Raw genomic sequence first — 19,169 nt, forward strand, 5'->3', positions numbered from 1 at the left:
CTAAGAAGCCTGACCTTGCAAACAGTGTATCTATCAAAGCCTTCTTAGAACCAAGCACCATGAAAGCTCAACCTTGGGCTCCCCAGTATCTGATCAGGGATCTGTATACATGGGTGAGTGTGGCAACAGTGAATAAACAGGAGACTTCCCTAGTACCAAACTTGAACAGGAATATTGCCAACTACAAGCTCAAATCTAACAATAGAGGGAAAGGAAATAAACATCTGGATGCTTCCTATAAATTTTCACATATATTACATATTATTGCAGGCAAATGGGTATTTGCCCCAGGAGAGAGAAGGCTAATAAAGGCTTTAAAAGACTGGATATGATCTCTGTCACTCCAAAGCTACAACTTGTATCTAGAAAGATCCTTTTGACCACAAGAATGCCTCATTATCAGAATGGAATTCTTCAGCTGGTCCTCTGGTCTTCTCGTCCCTGTCACTGAACAAAGTCTTGAGACAGGGCCTGAAATCCAGCTGTAGGTAACATTATAGAAGAGAATTCTAGACTGGCAGAGGGTCCATCTAGGGATAGCGACAGCTAAGAGTTGTTTAAAAATGAAGACATTTCATTCTTGAACACATGACTATGAATTACATCAATCTATCTTTGATCACTGAAGGAATTAGATGCCGGTCCATAAAATATAAGAGTGAGATCGGATGGTCATTGCTACAAACAGAATCATCAGATAGCATTTGGCAGCTGTGTGGCTGTCTGAAGGAAGATATTTGGACATTTCTGCAGTGGTCTGAGTGGTTCCCCGTTGGGGGGGCGCAATCAGAGCCCATTCAGCAGACCTGGCCTGTGTCTTCATTCATAACAGAACTCTACCCTCACTGAAAGTTAGCTTTATTTTGACAAGGCCAGTAGGAAATGGAGCATTTAAAGAACCCTTTCTTGCTTGAGTAGTGGCATGTTAATATTTTGTATTTAAAAAATTAAACCTTGCATTTAAAATAGGAAATAATTCATTTCTGAGATTTTACAAAACTGACCCAAGGGCAAATAGACTTTATCTCATAGGTCTTTAAATGAACTCTGCGCAGGCTTGTAAAGTTACCTGTTTTCCAGTGCTCTTGTTTGTGAGAACCAGAAGGCAAGGGCTTTCCCCCCTTAATTTATTTAATCTGTCAGCGCATATTTATTAAGTATTACCCTTGTGCTGGACACAGTTTCCAGGTCCTAGATGAGGCTGTGAGCAAGTCCCCGTTCTCATGGAGTCTGCATTCAGGGTGAGAAAAGCAGTTATTAACAAATAATTTAAAGGCAACAAAAATTGTGATAGGCACTACACATATAAGCCTGAAAAAAATTTTTTTTCTTGTTCTTTTTTTTTAAGAGAGGGAAGGCAGAAGAAGCAGAGAGAGAATCTTAACATGGGGCTTGATCTCACAACCCCAAGATCATGACCTCAGCCAAAACCAAGAATCAGATGCTTAATCAGCTTAACCAGGCTCCCCTAAAAGTGCTTTTCAATTCAATTTAATTAGTTGCCATTGATAGAAGCTTTGTGCAGCAACACGTTCACATTGAATCCATTGTCTTTTTTGGAAAGACAGTGTTGTACTGCCCGTGGTCCTACTCCCTTTTGTTCATTTTTCTATTCACTCCATGATGAACACTTTTAACCTCTACAATTTCATATTGCTTTTGTATTTCTGTTGTGCATAGATTTTTGGTGTCTTATGGTAGCATATTCTGTCCCCGAAACACAAGAAGTGTGTTCAAGTTAAACAGACTAATCTTATTATAAGTTTGAGGATTAAAATAGTGCGGTTTATGAACTTCGGAATTTACAGCATATTTATATGCAAAATCTAATACTCATTTTTGTTAAACCGTCATGACAGGGCAGAAAGTAGTTTGCAATGCATAGAGTCTGGGATTTAGAGTTAGAATTTCAAGGTAGAATTGTCAATTACTCAGCTCTGTCATTTGCTTCATTCACAACCTGGGTGACAAAAGGCGAGTAGCCTTGTGCATAAACAATGAATCTTGGAACAGTGAGAAAATAAAATAAAATTTAAAAAAAGATACTACAAAGCAGTCACAAGTAGAAAACAGAGCTCCCTCCGCCTCCCACAACAACAACAACAACAACAAAACCAGATCAGCTCTGGTTCAACAGAATTATGAGTTGTCAGCTCTCTTCTTTGACATCTTTGTGGGATATTTGTTTTTAAACCACAGCTTGTTTGCCATAATCATCCATCTGTTGACTGCATACGCAAGTGATGCCCTTACTGTGTGTTACGGCTGACTCAGAAGGCTAAACAGAAGGTACATTAAGCAGTTGCTAACTGTCCCTTTTGTCAAAAATTTGAGTCAGTTTCCCTTTTGCATATTTGGATAATTGGATGTGCCTGGAGATCAGGGACTTCAGTTATTTTTCCTGATTGCCTCTATTCACTTGCTTTGTAAATATAGTTATGTAAATGATGCCATTTGAATTGGCCAGTGAGATAAAAAATATCTTCCAGCGAGTTCAGAGGTAAAAATGTCGTAAAGTTTTATATCAAGTTGCTCATTAATCACTTGAGATTATTGGAGTGAGTAAATGAATAAATGAATTAATAAAAGGAAACAGACTTAAGGCCTTACATTTATACTAATCATGCTTTTCTAAGCATGTGTGATCATACATGTGAACATACATGTGTGTATATACATGCACTTTATAAACATACACACATACACGTAATTGACAATCTTTTGTTTTTCAGCATATTGCCCTGATAATCTCAAACATGTCATTGGATCCTGGGTGCCTTTAGCAAAATCGGCCACTAAATAATGAGGGTTCAGGCAACAAGGGATTTCTGGGAGGGCAACAGAACACCCATCTCAAGCCCCGTCGGACAAGCACCCCTGCCCTTCGGAGACTCTCAAAGCAGCATCCACCATTCACCAAGAGCCCACCGTGTACAAGGAGCTCTGCAAGCTGATAGATATACAAACACGTAGATACCTGCTCACATTGCCGACAGCAACCCCATAAGTTAAATATTCTTACTCCCATTCTTACAAGTGAGAACTGAAGACTTTAAAGCTCGCACAGTATCTGTGACCCGAGGTTGCACGGCTCGTTAGTGGTGGAGATGAACAGTCACTTCGTTTCCTTCTCCTGTTCTTGCTTCATCATTACTTCTCATTTCTTCCTGGACCAGGGACATGGGAGTGAGGGGAAAGGGACAGGTTGGGATGGAGAGTGCCACCCCCACCCCCATACATGGGGTAAATAGACTGTAGAGTCCACCCCCGGGGGAGGTGGCAGAGGGGAACGACAGGACAGTGACAACCAGGGAAACACCTCTTGTCTGCACACCAGTTGCTCTCCTCCAGGGATGTTCGGGAAGGACCCCGCGTCCCGATGTGCATGCCCACACAGCACACATTCTTGATTTTACACACGCTCCTCATTCACAGAAGTGTGACCGTTTAGTCGTTCTTTCAACCCAGCTAGATTTGCCATCTTCACAAACAATATGACACTTCCTTCCTTCTGTATGACACCCAAAATAGTTGTGGATGCAACACTGCCACTTAGTTCATTTCCTCGGCAATTCTTTCTCAAGGAAAGATGACAACGACGGATTTAAATGCCTGGTGTCATGCGTCTTCTACTATTGGTGTTTCTCCCTCTAAACCATTGTCTAAGATGTTTTCCAAGCAAGTTAGAGCTTCACACGTGCCCTCCCAAAACAAGTCCTGGTTTTTACCTTCTGATCTGCCAAGACCAGAGAAAGTGATCGGGTCCCCATCACATCAACTGAAAAACCCGCCCTCTGAGACTCTTGGGACTTTTACTTGGTCCATCACCTGCTAAAGCCAACATACTAGAATTTCTTCTGATAAGGGAAATGGCTCAGCATCTAACCTTCATGTCTCATTCTCTCTGTTTTTGACCCCTTCGACAATCCCTCCGTGTAATCTGTAGTTCATCGAAATGGGCATCTGAAGGTACCCACCAGTTTGCAGTTCCAGTGGCTTACGCTCCACATCGGCAGACCTAACTGTCACAGGGGGATTTGCCTGCCTCTCGAGATTCCAGGGTGACATCAGTTCCCTGATGGGTCTAAGAAAAGTTGCTGGTTTTCAGTTTGCCCAGATTTTCCTTATGGTAAGGGTAGGAGTCATGACTCCCAAGCCCTTCACACATCAGAACTGGAAAAAAGAAGTCCTGACTTTTATTTCTTAAGACAGTAGTCATGTAGCAAATGTTTCAAGTACTCACTTCCCTTTTTTTTAATTTAATTTTATTATTATTATTATTATTATTATTATGTTTAATTAGCCATCCTATAGTACATCATTAGTTTTTGATGTAGTGTTCAACGATTCATTAGTTGCCTTTAATACCCAGTGCTCATCACAACATGTGCCCTTCTTAATGCCCATCACCCGGTTACACCATCCCCCCCCCCCAACCCTTCTCCCCTCTGTAACAGTCAGTTTGGTTCCCAGAGTCCAGAGCCTCTCACGGTGTGTCTCCCTCTCTGATTTCGTCCCGTTCAGTTTTCCCTCCCTTCCCCTATGGTTCTCCACGCTATTTCTTATGTTCCACAGATGAGTGAAACCATATGATAATTGTCTTTCTCTGCTTCCCTTTTAAATGCAGGAAATTTTTATAAGAAGTAACAGCAGCCATCATTAGATGTAGAAATGCCATTAATATTATTAACAATACATCCACTTTCTAATTTTTTCATCACCTTCACATTTCAGCAGCCGGTGACAGAAACTAAAGGACACGAGGTATAGGGTGCATTAGAAGATGGTTTCGTTCTGGAGAAAATACAGTGGGAGGAGTGCGTGGGGGTGAAAACAGGCTGCGGTTTTATGCAGGCTGCCCCAGACATTCTCGCTGAGAAGGTGACATTTGAGAAAGGACTTGAAGTGGGCAGGGAGCCCTCCATACAGATGTCGGGGCCAAGAGCTCTCCGGACAGAGGGAGCGGCAAGTGCAAACGGCTGAAGACAGCAGCTTGCTGGGTGGTCGAAGCGGCGGGCAATCATGGTCTCAGTGGTCTCAGTGCGATGCGCAGGGAGACAGAGGGCTCAGAGACAGTGCGGGGCCAGCGACAGAGGACATCAAAGGCCACTACCTTCTTAGTGGGACAGAAACCCCAAGGAAGGGCGGCATGATGTACCACATGCACATTATTTTTTTAAGATTGATTGATTGATTTGAGAGAGAGAACAGGAGCAGGAGAGGCAGGGGAGGAGGGAGAGAGAATTTCAAGCAGACTCCGTGCTAAGCGTGGAGCCTGACCCGGGACTCCATCTCACTGCCCTGAGGTCATGACCTGAGCCAAAACCAAGAGTTGGGAGACTCAACAGACTATGCCACCCGGGTGTCCCACCATATGCACATTTTAATAGGAGCCTTTTCTCCATCATCTCGAGGAAAGATCTCCCCTCGGGTCCCAAAGGCAGAGGATGCCGGGCACCGTGAGGATTTGACTGGGCCAGGGAGACAACCACGGCTCCGGAGGGTGACCCACTGCCATGCGCCTGCAGGCTCTGTGTGAGGAATTTGCAGGAACCAAGAGTGCGGCACCACCATTCACAGCACTCGCCGTGTGTAATCCTTCTTTGCCAGGGTCTTTCTTCCTCCTGGCGCCTCTACCCTCCTCACACGACTGAATTCTCTGTGTGTCTTGTGTTTCTAGTTTTGTGATTTTGAATCGCGCCTTCACAGGAAGTTTGTGTCTGTCCATTTCCCACACTGCTGTTCTGCGGTGAACACAGTTACAGATGCCCCTCCCGTGGCCCCTTCAATATCTTGACCCCCTCACATGTCTTCCCTTCTAACTAATGCCATATCTGTCCTTGTTTATTATATTTTATTCCACCTACCAGGTGTTCCGGGTAATTATCTAGTCTTCTGTGAGAGATGTTTATATTGGAACTCTCATTGACATCAATCCTTGTAGTTACGTCTTAGGAGAATGTTAGAATACAAATCCCAAAGACGGGCTAACTTTAAATTCTGGTTCTTATTTTACCTGGCATGAAAGTTACATCAGTTTTCCTCAAGTTTGAGGGGTTTGAAGGACAGTGTTTTAAAAAATCCTCTAAAACTTCCAAGGTTGAAGAAAATTAATTTTGTAAAATAATCTCTCTTAAAAATGTCTAGATTTAAACATTCTATGCTTATACAACTAGAAGGCCCAAATGAAAATTAGTAAATTAAATATAAGTAAAAGAACAAAACCAAAGTATTCCAGTTAACTCTGTGAATTTCATATCATAGATGCTGGCATTTTACTGAAACTAAATTCTTCCCTGGGATGCAACCAAGGCCCTGGCTGGTTGGCCAGGTTCCCCCGATCTGCATGTGCCCATCCCGATGTTCCCACGGGGCTGCTCCCATGTGAACCTCCTACACTTGGCGTCAGACCATGGACCCCCAGCTTGTTGGGAATGCATCTCTGGAATTCTGCCTCTGCTCTTTCCTTATGAGTTTCACTGAACCTCTAGTTACCAAGATGATCTAAACTCTAGAACTGAGATGAGGCTGAACTTCCGCCAAAGTTTTTAGTTGAATCGTGGCCAAGTAATGATCCAGCATGACTTTTCCTAATTGTTTAGGTAATTATCAGAATAGTAGTTCTGATACGAACATCTCAAAAAGAACCTTCAGACCACATGTCCATGGCATCCAGTTGGACAAACACAGTCCTAATGTCAAGGGTCTAGCTTCCCTTCTTTATAACATTGAACATGCCGCAAGCAATTAGCATACTGTGTTTTTCACCAAAATATTCATCTCAGATTTTTCATTTATTTTCCTGGTCTACTATCAGGTGGTGATATTGGCTCTTTAGATTTTATATTTTTTAAATTCTTTATTGTACTACTTTGGTGAGCATTTGTAAACCACTCTCACAAAGTATGAAATGTTATAATATCAAAGACTGTGTCGAATAGAACATCAAACACCGAAACTGTGTTTCACCATTTTACATAACCACAGAATTTCTGAATTGGAACGGACTTGGTCAAGTTCATCTCTACGATATCCTGCAGAAATAGTCATTAGGGCCTGTGTCTGAAAACCTACAGTCACTAGCTCATCAGGCAATGTATTCCATTTTTAAGTTAGAAATTTCTTTATGTCGAACCAAGGTCTACTGCCGTCATTTTTGCCTCTTAGTTTTAACCCTACGTTCTAGAATAAACCACAAATATAATATCTTTTGCAAAGGATAACTCCTTCATCCCAGCGAAGATGGCAACTCCCTCCTTCCTCAGCCTGCTCTCCCCAGACAGACATTCTAGGTACTTCCCGTCATTCTTACATCCCAGTGCGGAGTAACATGAACAATAGCACAGTGACTGCCTTGGGGCATTTTGCATATAACCCAATTCCTTAGTAGAAGCTTCAACAGATTGTGCAGTCCCTAGATTGAATCTAAGAAATGAGCTTTTATATCAATTTTTGTTACTCGAGTTAATATTATAAATGACTACAAACTAATATGTACAATTATTCAATTAAAAGGACAGGGATGGACCATAATTAAATAACTAAGCATGTGCTGGCATGCATATATATAACTTATTGGCTTATTTCTTTTCACAACTGGAGAAAGAAACTGGGAAAGCCTGAAGAGGCTCTTACTGACTGGGTGGAGTGGAAGGTAATGGGCATCCCGACTATCCTGCCTCTCTTCCCAGGTCCTTTACGTAAGAGCCCCTTTCTAGACCGAAAGACAGGACCCTTTTGGTCTTGACAGAGTCTCCTGGAAGAACTAGGCAAGGCTCTAAACTACAACCAAATCCCATGAAGTTGTGGTATCCAGGGGTGCCTGCGTGGCTCAGTCGTTAAGCGACTGCCTTCAGCTTAGGTCCTGATCCCAGGGTCTTGTGATCGAGCCCCGCATCGGGCTCTCTGCTCAGAGGGAAGCCTGCTTCTCCCTCTCCCACTCCCCCTGCTTGTGTTCCCTCTCTTGCTGTCTCTCTGTCAAATAAATAAATAAAATCATTAAAAAAAAATGTGGTATCCAGCTGCCCCATCTTCCCTCTTACCTCTCTGTGTGCAGCCCACTCCCCTTACCCACCGCAGAGCGAGGCAACAAGATGTGATAAAATAAGCACAATGAACCTACGCTCACCAGCTCCACCCCTCCAGCCCCACAGAATCCTGGCTCTCTATAAGGAACAAGTGACGTGCTGGGGAGAAATGACAGGGTGGCCTAAAGCCCCACAAAGGCCAGGTCACCATCAGGAGGGAGAAAAGGCTTGGCCACACTCACCCGCAGCTCCGGCGTCGCAGTGGGGGAGCAGACAGCAGCCACAGCTCCCTCCGAGGCGTGGCTTTTGCATGGTTGGTTAGAATGTGTTGTGCGGATGGGCCCCTGTGTCCTCCCCAGTAACACTGGTGGCTTAGTCATAACTGCATGTGAGGACACGTTGCCACACAGAATAGGAATCACGTGTTTGTGATTTTCATTCTTCTCTCCGACAGCCGGCTGCCCCAACTCCTTGATTCAAGAGCTGCATCACTTCAGGATTCTTGGAGAAGAGCAGGTGAGTCAGCCTCTCAAAGGCAGCGCCGGCGTGTCGTGAAAGATGGACACTAATGAGACAGTGTGGGCTCTCTCCAGGGAGGGAGAGTGTGTCTCCTGACCCTTGGCGCCCTAAAATGGGGAAGAAAGCCACGCCGCGGGTACGTGTGAGGACACCCTCTCCCTCTTCTATCCGTCAGACCTGACGGGTTATTAATTGGTACATCTGCTATCTGCCAGAGCATTGCAGCTTAGGTTGCTGGCAGTAAGCAGGCACAGGGTGGTGACAGAGAAGCGAACAAGTTAGTGTCCATATGTGTGAGGCCTGAGAGACCCGTCGTCACAGACGGCCCCGATGTGAGGGCTGTGGGTGAGGGTGCCAGGCGGCCCCTCTCACCAGAGCTTTGCACTTGGTGTACGTTCTCCGTATTTCGCTGCAACAGCTTTCTCTACGGATGCGAACGTGTAACTTACATAAATACTCAGGGTGGCCCATTGAAAGTAAACTGCTTAAGTACTGTGGTGCCCAGTGAGATGTCAGATTTTAAATAGATGTGCTAAGTAAATAATTCAGGGGGCCAAATTAAACACACACACACACACACACACACCCGCATGGGCACCCACAACACACACTTCGGCTGTGTACAAATAAATTTCTTAATCTTTGTGTAGAATTACAGCTTCTGCAGTATTTTATTAAATTTTGATGTCAAGTTATTCTTGAAATATTCACACCAAATAGTTGACGACTTGGGGTGTGACCTACTTTGCCCTCTCCTACTGCTTTTTACCCCCAAAGGTCATCTTTGCCACATTTGACCAGAGGATGCACAAAGGAAGATGAGTTTTGTTGATGAGTTTGTGGTCCATGTGGTATATGTATGTTACAAAGTTGGATGCCCGCGTCCAATATTAGATTAAAACCAGAAAGGAGTTAATTGGGAGGATAAAAAACTAGAATTATTTCCAATTCCTTGATTTAACAGGTTTTAGGATGTCTCCTTAGTATTTTCATTACATAAATTGCAGAATTCAGCAGGCATTAAGTGTTTATTCAAATATAGGCAAAATCAGTTATCCTCCATTGCAGGTAAGAGTTAATAATGGACTCCCTCAGACACACCTATTTAGGAAAACACATGCGTCCCCCAGCCATTTTTCTGTGGAAGCCTGAGAGATTTCCTACAGTGAGGATTACTGATTGTCGCCCTGACATTTCTGCTCAGATAATGGAGCCTTCTCTTCTAACTTGTACTAATATTTGCAAATTATTTCCCTATTTGTGTTAGAGTCATTGGTGATTAGTAGGGAAAGAAGCCAACTGTAATCATCTCAGATTTGCATACAAGTCAGGCCACTTTGCATTCTCCTAGAAATGTAATCGAGCCGTAATCAAAATCAATACTACTCTGATTAGTTGTGCAACATGGAGATATGGTATATCACAGCAATATTGATCTTTACTTCCTGAAAAAAACCACATTTCCTTCCCTTCTTCTTTCCTTTCGTTCAGCAGATACTTACTGAGCACCTACTCAGGTGCTATAAACCATTCTTGGTTACAGGGGTATAGGAGTGAAAAGAGATACCTATCAGTGGAAAACTGCTATGCTATATACACACAGACATGTTCGATATACATTATGCTGGGTGGTTCTTATGGCCATGGAGAAAAATAAAACCAAAAAGGGGGTAGTGGTAGCAGGGGGAAGAGCTGAGATTTTATATGAGGTGGTCAGGAAGAACCTCACTGAACAGGTGATTTGTGGGTGAGGACTGAAGGGCGTGCAGGAGAGCATCTGGTGATGTCTGGGAAAGGAGCTTTCCAGAGAGAGAATAAAGCAAGGACAGAATTTCTGAAGTGAGGCTCTAGAAGGCTCATTTCACATAAAAAGCATTATACACTACGAGGTGTGGTCAGAGTAAGGTGGGAGGAAATCCAGGAAAGCGCGCCCCAAAAGACAAAGGCAGGAAGTACTTCTGGGAGGAAGACTGATCGTCCGTGCTCTGTGAGACCAAGCAGGAGCCGGGTGAGAAAGAAACACTGGAATTTGAAACTTGGAGGTCATCGGTGACCTTGACCAGGAAATGGCGGGGGTGAAAGCTGCTTGAGTTGGGTTCATGTGAGAGGAGGAAGAGGAATGGGAGAGAGCGAATATTGGGAACTTCTTTTTTGAGGAATTCGGCTGTAAAGGAAAGCCAAGAAATGAGGCACCTGGGGTGGGGGGATGTGGAATTAAGATCATTTTCTTTTTTTATAGGAAAAGCTGAGGCATGTTTACGGGTCGATTGGATGACTCTGTAGAGGAGTAGGGGGCTGGTGATGCAGGGGAGAGGAGAGGCCATCAGGAACAATGTCCTGGCTCACAACCACTGAGTGGAGGCTCTGCTGAGACACAAGGATGGACAGCTCAGCTTGGTGGCAGTGGGGACCGCCGAAGAGGCAGGGTGACTGCTGCTGTTGCTCCTCTTAGTGAAACAGGAAGCAAAGTTGGCAGCTGAGAGTGGAGGTGGGAGCTTTCCCGGGAGAGGAAAGGATAGTGAAAGTGTCATTTAGGAGGGTGGGGAGTAAGTAAACAGGAACTAAATGAGTTTGGAGTGAGATCCATCAGCCCGGTGTCTTTCTGTCACATTCAACTGTGTAGACACAGGGGCAGAGAACACAGAGTTGGGTTTAACTCAGAGTTTGGTTCTCTACTAGGAGAGCGGAGAGGTGGGATGAGAAGAGGGAGGGTTGGCAAAGGTAGTTGGTCCGTTGGTTCCAGGTCCCAGTGGGTCCAAAGTGTTTTTGGAGTTTAAGGACTAGGAAGCTTTAGCTGGGAAAGTAGGTGTTGGCCAAAGAATGAGATCCTCGATGTCTAGTCCATGGAGGGATTCAGGGACTGGCAATGGCGGGATCAGAGGAGGCCGGGAGTGCTGATGGCCGACTCAGGATGGAGAAGAAGTTGACTGCAGAAATTGAGGTCATGAACTGGGGAAGCCAGAGTGCTAGAAGTGTGGCCCGTGTGGACACTGAGACACTCCAGAATTGTCACCAGAGCTGACTTGGAGAGAGTTCTGGTGAGTCACCAACTGAAGCTTCGAGAAATGGGGTGAGAGAGACTGGGGGGCGGGACTCAGGAGCTGCCTGGAGGAAGAGCGCCCAGTGGAGACTGATGGTTTGAAGTTCACGGCTGGAGGGCTGGTTTCAGGAGAGAAGAGAACTGTTCAACTGGAGCGTTGCTGAGCAATGTTTGGTGGTACAAAGTGTGCAGAAAACATGTGTGGGAGCGGCCAGCGAAGGGGTGTCCCAGGGCAGGAGCCAGTTTCAGTGAGGGGAGAACAGGAGAGCACCTTGGGAGTGGATGCCAGTTAATGGCAGCCCTGGCTCCCCCAGCACAGGGGCAGGAGTTGGGCAGCTCGAGGACAAAGTAGGGCAAAGGGATGCACAGAGCCATGTTGGGGGGTGGGGTGGGCATCAGACGGGAGAAGGACAGGGGAGCCAGGGACTGCTTCAGGGACTGATACAAATCAGATGTGCCAGTCTGGGACATTTCTGTCCTGATGATACATGACAGAAGCTGGTGGCCTCAGGGCAGATGGTAGCTGAGTTTCAGGAGAGAAAGCCGAGCAGTCCAGCTCCTGCAGGTTGGAGTAGGGTGGCCTCTCCCTCTCTGGAGCAGATGAAACGTCCAAGGCTCTCTCTGGATGCTGGAGGCAACTTTTATCACTCGATGAAAAGAAACTTTATATTAATGTGTGTTACAAGTGCCCTTGGACACATCATTTCCTTCCCTCACTAATGTGACTTTCCCATTTGTAGAAAAGGAAGAGAAATGGTCAGTCATCTCTTAGAGTTTTTGGAAATAAATAGGATTGCAAAGTGAGTTGCAAACAGTAAGTGCTATACCATAATGTTTCTGATGTAAATACTATTGACATTATTTCTATTCAATTAGTAGACTGAACTAGTAACAACAAGGTAGGCAATAAAATGAGTGTGATGTACACCTTAAAGTGAACTGATAAGATGAACACAGTTACTGGTTAATTACTGAATCCATTGCTGGATGGTGGAGATGCTTATCGGTCATCTAATTTCTTCATATGTAGATTCCTTTCCATTTTCATCAGTCCCTAATAGGCATTTGATTTGGGGGATCTAGATTAAAAATAAATCATTACACACTATAAATAACTTGCCTTCCTAAAATAAAAATACAGTGAAAACTCCTTGGAGTTTAGCATAACCCATTTACTTTAGCTTCTTGGCCCTGTGACTTGTCTTTATAATTCATGTTCACAAAGTACCTTTCATGCCCCCAAGTCCAACCTACTTGGCAAAGATGTTATCACATAGTAGGTCATAAGCGACTCCAGAGTTCAAGGTGAGCCTTAAAAGAAAAAAAAGGCCCACCAGACGTGATATCTGTCATCAGTCCATAGGACCACGAGAGCCTTCAGAAGAACTAAGTTTCAGAAGTACCTGTATTTATACCAGCTTCCCCCACCTCAGGTTCAATCACCAGAATTTTCAGGAAACAAAGTTCATTTATTCAACAAACATTTCGTGAATACCTTTTTTGTTCTATTGCTATGCTAGTGTTAGATAAAATGGTAAACAAGGAACTCACACAAACAAATCATGATAAAGGCTAAGATGAAAACCGTGATTGAGATTTAACCTATTTTGAATAAGGAGCCAAGGGACCGTGAACCTTCAAGGTTGAGATGGCACCACTGTTCGCTGAGCTGGGATCTCAGTATGGGATAGAAGAACATTCAGAATAGAGGGAAGCATATGTTCAGTGACCCCCAAGAGGTGAAGAGATTGCTCTGTTCAAGCCACTAAATGAAAGCAATGCGGCCAGGAGATAATGATCAAGGGGGACAGTGATAAAAAATGAAGACCATCCACACCATGTAGGCCATGCTCAAGATCTGAATTTAATTCTATGTTCAATGGGAAATTCTTGAATTTAAGTTTAAGCAGGGGGCGGGCATTAACCAAATTACATTTCAAGAATGTCAGTCCAATATGGATAGCATCTGGATCAAGACCGTTGTCAGAGGAAAGAGAAGGGAGTGACCATTCAGAGGTCGGATGAAAGGTCTCAGGGGTTGATTAGCTGTGGGTCAGGGAAATGAAGGAGTCCTCCAGTTTTATCTGGCCAAGATGCATAAGATGGTAGGAAGGGCAAGACAGAGGTGAGGAATCCAGGGCCCAAGTCTGAGCAGATGTGATAGGCCTGAAGCATTGAGGAGGCAAGTTGGGATTTGGATGTGTGATTTGGAGTTCAGAGGAGACGGAGGTCAGGGGTCAGAGATAGAGGGATAGATGTGGCGTCTCTGACGCCAGACGGTATTTTATTTTATTTATTTTTATTTGTTTAAGTTTATTTATTTACATGATCCCTACACCCAGCATGGGGCTTGAACTCATGACCCTGAGATTAAGAGTCATATGCTGTTCCCGCTGAGCCAGCCAGGCACCCTGGGCAGCTGGTATTTTAAATCCATGGGAGTTGCCAAATGGAGATAAAAGACCAGGAACCATGTGAACCCTAAGGAGCCCCAATATTTGAAAATGTGTTTGTGGAAAGGAAAGCCCAGGAAGAGACAGGGAGGGGGCGGGGAGGAGATGAGCACCGAGGTGCCTCTTGAGGTCAGAGACAAGTCCCCTTCCTCTGAAGGGGAGGTGCTTGAGCTTGGAGGCCAGCAGTCGTACTGCGCAAGCCCGCTTCTCAGGGACTGTAGTAAAGGGTAAGTAACATGTGTCCACAGGCCCCCCTGCTCTCTGCTGACTGTCCTTATCAACAGCCTGTGCTTAGCCGTCCTGTTTGCAAAACCTCCAGAAGTCTCTGGAATCCCATTCACTGAAAAAACTCCTGTGAGGAAAACAGTCCATGGGAACCCACCTTCTTAGCCTCACCCTCCTGGGGCACTGCCAAGGCCACAGAAGAGAAAAGGGATGAAGCAGCCTATTGGTTCTGACCTCCTATCTGGAAGATTCCACAACCACTGGATGAAATATTTCCTGACATCATGTCATCAGGAACATCTGAAAAAGCAAAAACTTCATGGCCCCAGAATGGCTCAGGCGGTGGGACGCGCAACTCTTGGTCTGAGAGTCATGAGTTTGAGCCCCACGTTGAGCGTAGAAATTACCTTGAAAAAATAGAATAAATTAAAAATGTTTTAAGAAAGAAAAAAAAAACCTCATAAATTGCAATCCAGGATACAGTCCATCGCTCCAATTATATTGCAGGTGTTGTTTGATCTGGTTTCCCTTATATCCGATTTCAGCCATCCTAATGATTGTTTTCTCTATGCAGTGAACAGGGTCCAGCCCTTTCTCTAGCCAATTTACTTCATCAGTCGATGACAGATGTCCAGGGATAAAGAAAACATTATTAGCTACGGAACAGAGACTACAAACAGCAATGTGGCAGGCACGCCCACAGAGGCTGTCACCAACTCCCCCAGGGCTAACTACCTGCAAATGAGGAAAAATAAGATTAAGGTTACTGAGAATTTAACAAGCGTTGTTGTTGTTTTTGTTTTTTAAATTCTAATATGTACAGAAAATAGGGCATCCTCTGCATAGCAAGGAGAAATGGATTCATGATAAATGTGTGTTTCTCTATAAAGTTATTTGAGATTTTTTTTATCCAAAGAGGAAATTCTATAATAAACTGTTTTTCATTATTTTCTAAAAGATGAATGAGAGTGAGCTGGAAAGAAAAAAAGGTTGTGGGTTTTTTTGTTTTGTTTTTGTTTTTTGTTTTTTGTTTTTTAATAAAAAGGGAAAAAGAGAAAAAAGTGGACATAGCTCGGTATTGGGGAAAGGGTGTTCTTTGGAGCCATAGCCCTGATTTCTGATTTGGAATTGGGGTTGTCCTGCCTGTGTGAAGGTCAGCAAAGGACTGAACTTCTGTGTAACTCAGTGGCCTCTTCTTTTAGTCTCCAGAGTAGACAGAGAATGAGCTGCACAGGCAAAGTGTTGGCACAGTCGTTTGGCACAGAGTAGTAGTTCAGCGAATGGTATTTCTGATGGGGTTTTCTCTCCTCCACGCGGGTTTCAGAGAGAGGACCCAGGGAGGGAATCCCTGGGTGCTTGTGGCTAAGACTTCACAGAAGCCAGAATTTAGGGAGCAGAAAGCAAGACAGGCCCCAGCCTGTATAGGGGTTAGTTTTGTAGCTGTACCTGAGTGCCCCCAAAAGGACGCTCTGGAAAATTCCACGGCAGAACAAAAACAGCCTCCTTCCCTGCTCAGAGGATTTGAAAAGCTGCCACAGATCTCCTGGACTGCTGACAAGCTGTGACTCATTTTGACAGAACATTTGCCAGTTTTCTCAGATTTTAGATTTACCTAGTATTCCTTTCTTCAGATTTTCTGCAGTTTTTAAAATTCAGGTTCCTTTTTGCTTTATTTTCTTTCTTTCTTTTTTTTTATATATATTTTTTTATTTTTTTATTTCTTTTCAGCGTAACAGTTTTCATTGTTTTTTGCTTTATTTTCTTAGGAAAGCATGCAAGTCCAATATCACGACGAAGAGATCCGTGTCTTCCCACACAGGTCTTTCGGGTGGTTTTCCAGTGGTGCAGGATAGTCAGGCGCAGGTCCTTCCCGGCCCGACCCCTCGAGTGACCACCAGTCTTTAGCAAGTAGTCAATGGCCAGTAAGAAAGAGAAAGCTAGCTGGCTCATGTGGGATTTGAACCTGTGACTCTTGCTTCATTACAGAACAATATTCCACCCAACTCAACTCTTCTACCTACCTACAGACCACCAAACTACAACCTCTCCTCGATTATACTCTCCCATGATTCATTATTCAGATTCCTAAAATAGCAGTTTATGGAAACTTCTATGAACTTTGTACTTTAAAAAAAAAACATTTTCCATTCTTAGGAGAATCCATGAGCATACACACAAAGACTGAGTAATTTACTCTTCAAATAAATAAAACATAAGCCATAGCGATGAGTTGAGATTTTTACCTAGATAGGTCATACTAATGGAATGCATTTTCACTGTAATCTGATGAAATAGAAGAAATGTTCAAAATTTTTTTCCTTAGGGGCAAAGTAGTATGCCTTTTGTTAATATTAATATTTATTTTCAAAAATGTTTGTGAACATCATGTTATGACTCTAAATTATCTCAGTCATCTGTCTGTGGATTATCCATTTTATGAAAATATATCTATAAATTGACAAACTAGTTTTAATAGCTTAAACAGCATTAGTTGACAGGTTAGGATGAATATGTCTACACATACACAGGTGCGCACACAGTCACTCACTGTGAATCCAAAGGCAAACAATAAATAAGGGATTTTTAGAGATTTGTTTCTTTTGAGCTCACCTGAGAGTAGATTCTGCACAGACTTAATACACATTACAAATTAATCACATTCCTTCAGTTCTGTTCATAAAATGCTCTCCATTATTGACACGTGAAGAAAGCCTTTAAATAAGACACAAGTAGTACGAACTGATCAGTATCTGTTCACTTTCCCTGATTGGGGCCCATTTATCACTTTACCAATTGTGTGTATTTTGCACTTAGATGAATATAGATATTCTGCTCTACTTAGTGCTGATTTGTCACAACTCTCTAGTAAATATATAGTCGGGTTCTTTCAACGCATTTTCAACATCGTGCCAGTAAGTGGCTGAAAGGAATCCATGGAAATGTGGGCCCTATCTTGAAGGGAATCAAATAAGTATCTCTAATGACTTACAGATAATTACATGTCTAATTTCTTTCCTTATGGCATGAAGCTTTCTGTGACTACTAACTCATTACTGTCTTCAGGTCAAATGTTTGTTCTTATAAATTTCATGGTTAAAAAAAAAAAGTAATGCACTCAGTAAGCATAGGTTTTATTTCAGATATGTGTACTTTTTAATTACCAGAAATTACCAGGTATATAAGTTAAAATATTTGTCTTCCTTTAGAAAAGAAATTGCATTTTCAAATTCTCTTAAGTGTATTGCAAATGGAATGACTATAATAAAGTCATTTTTAAATAAATTCCTCAGCTAATGAATGGAAAGAATAACATAATTCCACATTTTGTCAGTATTTGAAGCCACTATGAATGCAGTCAGCAAGAATTTCTAAAGCGTTATTGGACTTTGTCCATAGGTTAATGTCTTTGTAGATAAAAGCTATCCTCATAGTAGTGAAATAGCTTCACTAAATTAAATAGATAGGGGTATTTCGTTAAAACAGAAAATAGCCAATTGCTTGAGAGCCATTTATTTAAAATAGAAATCCATCCTCCATCACTGTTATTAATTCCCATTGCCATGGATTATTTTGTTAGAAGTATTTAATTAATTGGTGCTCATAGGAGTTAGATTTCGTTAATTCATCCTACAACAACAACAACAAAAAAGATCTCTTTCGAGTCAGGGCCTCACACTGAGCAGAAATGTGCTTGGAATAGAAAAGGGTATGAGGAAAGAGAAAATCCAGTTAAAAGTGAGGCAGCAGAGCTTGGAGATCATAGAAAGGAGCTCCACACACCAGAAGAGGAAGATCTAGAGCCACCAAGAGCTATGCTGGATCCTACTTTTTTCTAAAGTTGCAGGAGAATTGATTTCACATATAACTGTGCAAGAGGAAGAAGCAAGGTTAAATCCCATACAAAGTTGTGAAGAGGTTACAGGGAATGGAAAACAGAATGACGTCCTGAGACACAAGAAAACTGTGTCCGTCAGGTGGGAACTAGAGCAACCATTTCAAAAGGAAAAACATGATTAAGAAATTATACAAATAAAAATAAATAACAGATGTTGTCTTAAGAGAAATAGGAAGTGAAAAAGAAGAAACTTCTAAAACATGAAACTAAAGTGAGATGACAGAGTCCAGAGAAGTTGACAGATGGAGAAGGTGAGTAAAGAAGATCCAATATAAGTATACCAGAAATCCTGTAAGAAACACATTGAAGCAAGAAAATACAGCAAATGCTGAAAATTAAATTCAATACAGCTTCCTTAAATCATGAACATTGATCAAATAATGGCTAGCATCAAGATATATTCTAACAAAACTACCAGATTCTAAAAATAAATAAATAAATAAATAAATCCTTTGGGCATCTGGGTAAAAAGATTATCAATTCAATTTGTAAAGGGAAAAAAAGAGAACAGATTGTCATCAGGCTTGTCCATAACTCCTTATACCAGAAGCACATGGAATGAGACAGTAAATGTGCTCAAGGAGGAAAAACTGTGAGCCCATAACTTTATATCCAGCCAAATTTATTTTCAAGAATAAAGGCCCCAAAGGAACTGTCACCCATATGTAAGACCTCAATGAGTATTTTCCCCATGCACTCCTTCTGAGGAATTTACTGGAGAATGCACTTCTGACAACCAAAATTAGTGGAGAGACATCAACACAAGGACTGGTGGTGAACATGAAGGGTGTGTGTGTGTGTGTGTGTGTGTGTGTGTGTGTGTGTGTGTGTGTGTGTTTAGACCCAAGAAAACATAAAAATTAAGAAGAAAAAAAGCACCATATAGAATGGCCATATGTTTCAACAATATAGATGCAATCTAGTTATTAGAAAATTTTGACAGAAGAAATGGTATAGCAAGTGAAAATATGTGAGGTTTTTAGTAATCATATTCATAATGATATAGTATT

At 42.7% G+C, this 19,169-nt stretch overlaps 1 protein-coding gene across 4 annotated transcripts in view; it reads left to right on the forward strand.

Annotated features, from left to right (window-relative positions):
- The window catches only part of PRKN (parkin RBR E3 ubiquitin protein ligase), a 1,287,019-nt gene that overhangs the window by 1,083,667 nt on the left and 184,183 nt on the right, over positions 1–19,169 (forward strand). For 3 of the 4 annotated variants that reach the window (XM_080807235.1, XM_080807237.1, XM_080807236.1), the window contains exon 8: positions 8,482–8,543. The exons of the other annotated variant lie outside the window; for it this stretch is intronic. In XM_080807235.1, coding sequence (XP_080663361.1) covers positions 8,482–8,543 — 62 coding nt within the window. The remainder of the gene's footprint in view (positions 1–8,481; positions 8,544–19,169) is intronic. 4 annotated transcript variants of the gene reach the window in all.

Source organism: Martes martes, assembly GCF_963455335.1.
Source record: "Martes martes genome assembly, chromosome: 6".
Classification (NCBI taxonomy): domain Eukaryota; kingdom Metazoa; phylum Chordata; class Mammalia; order Carnivora; family Mustelidae; genus Martes; species Martes martes.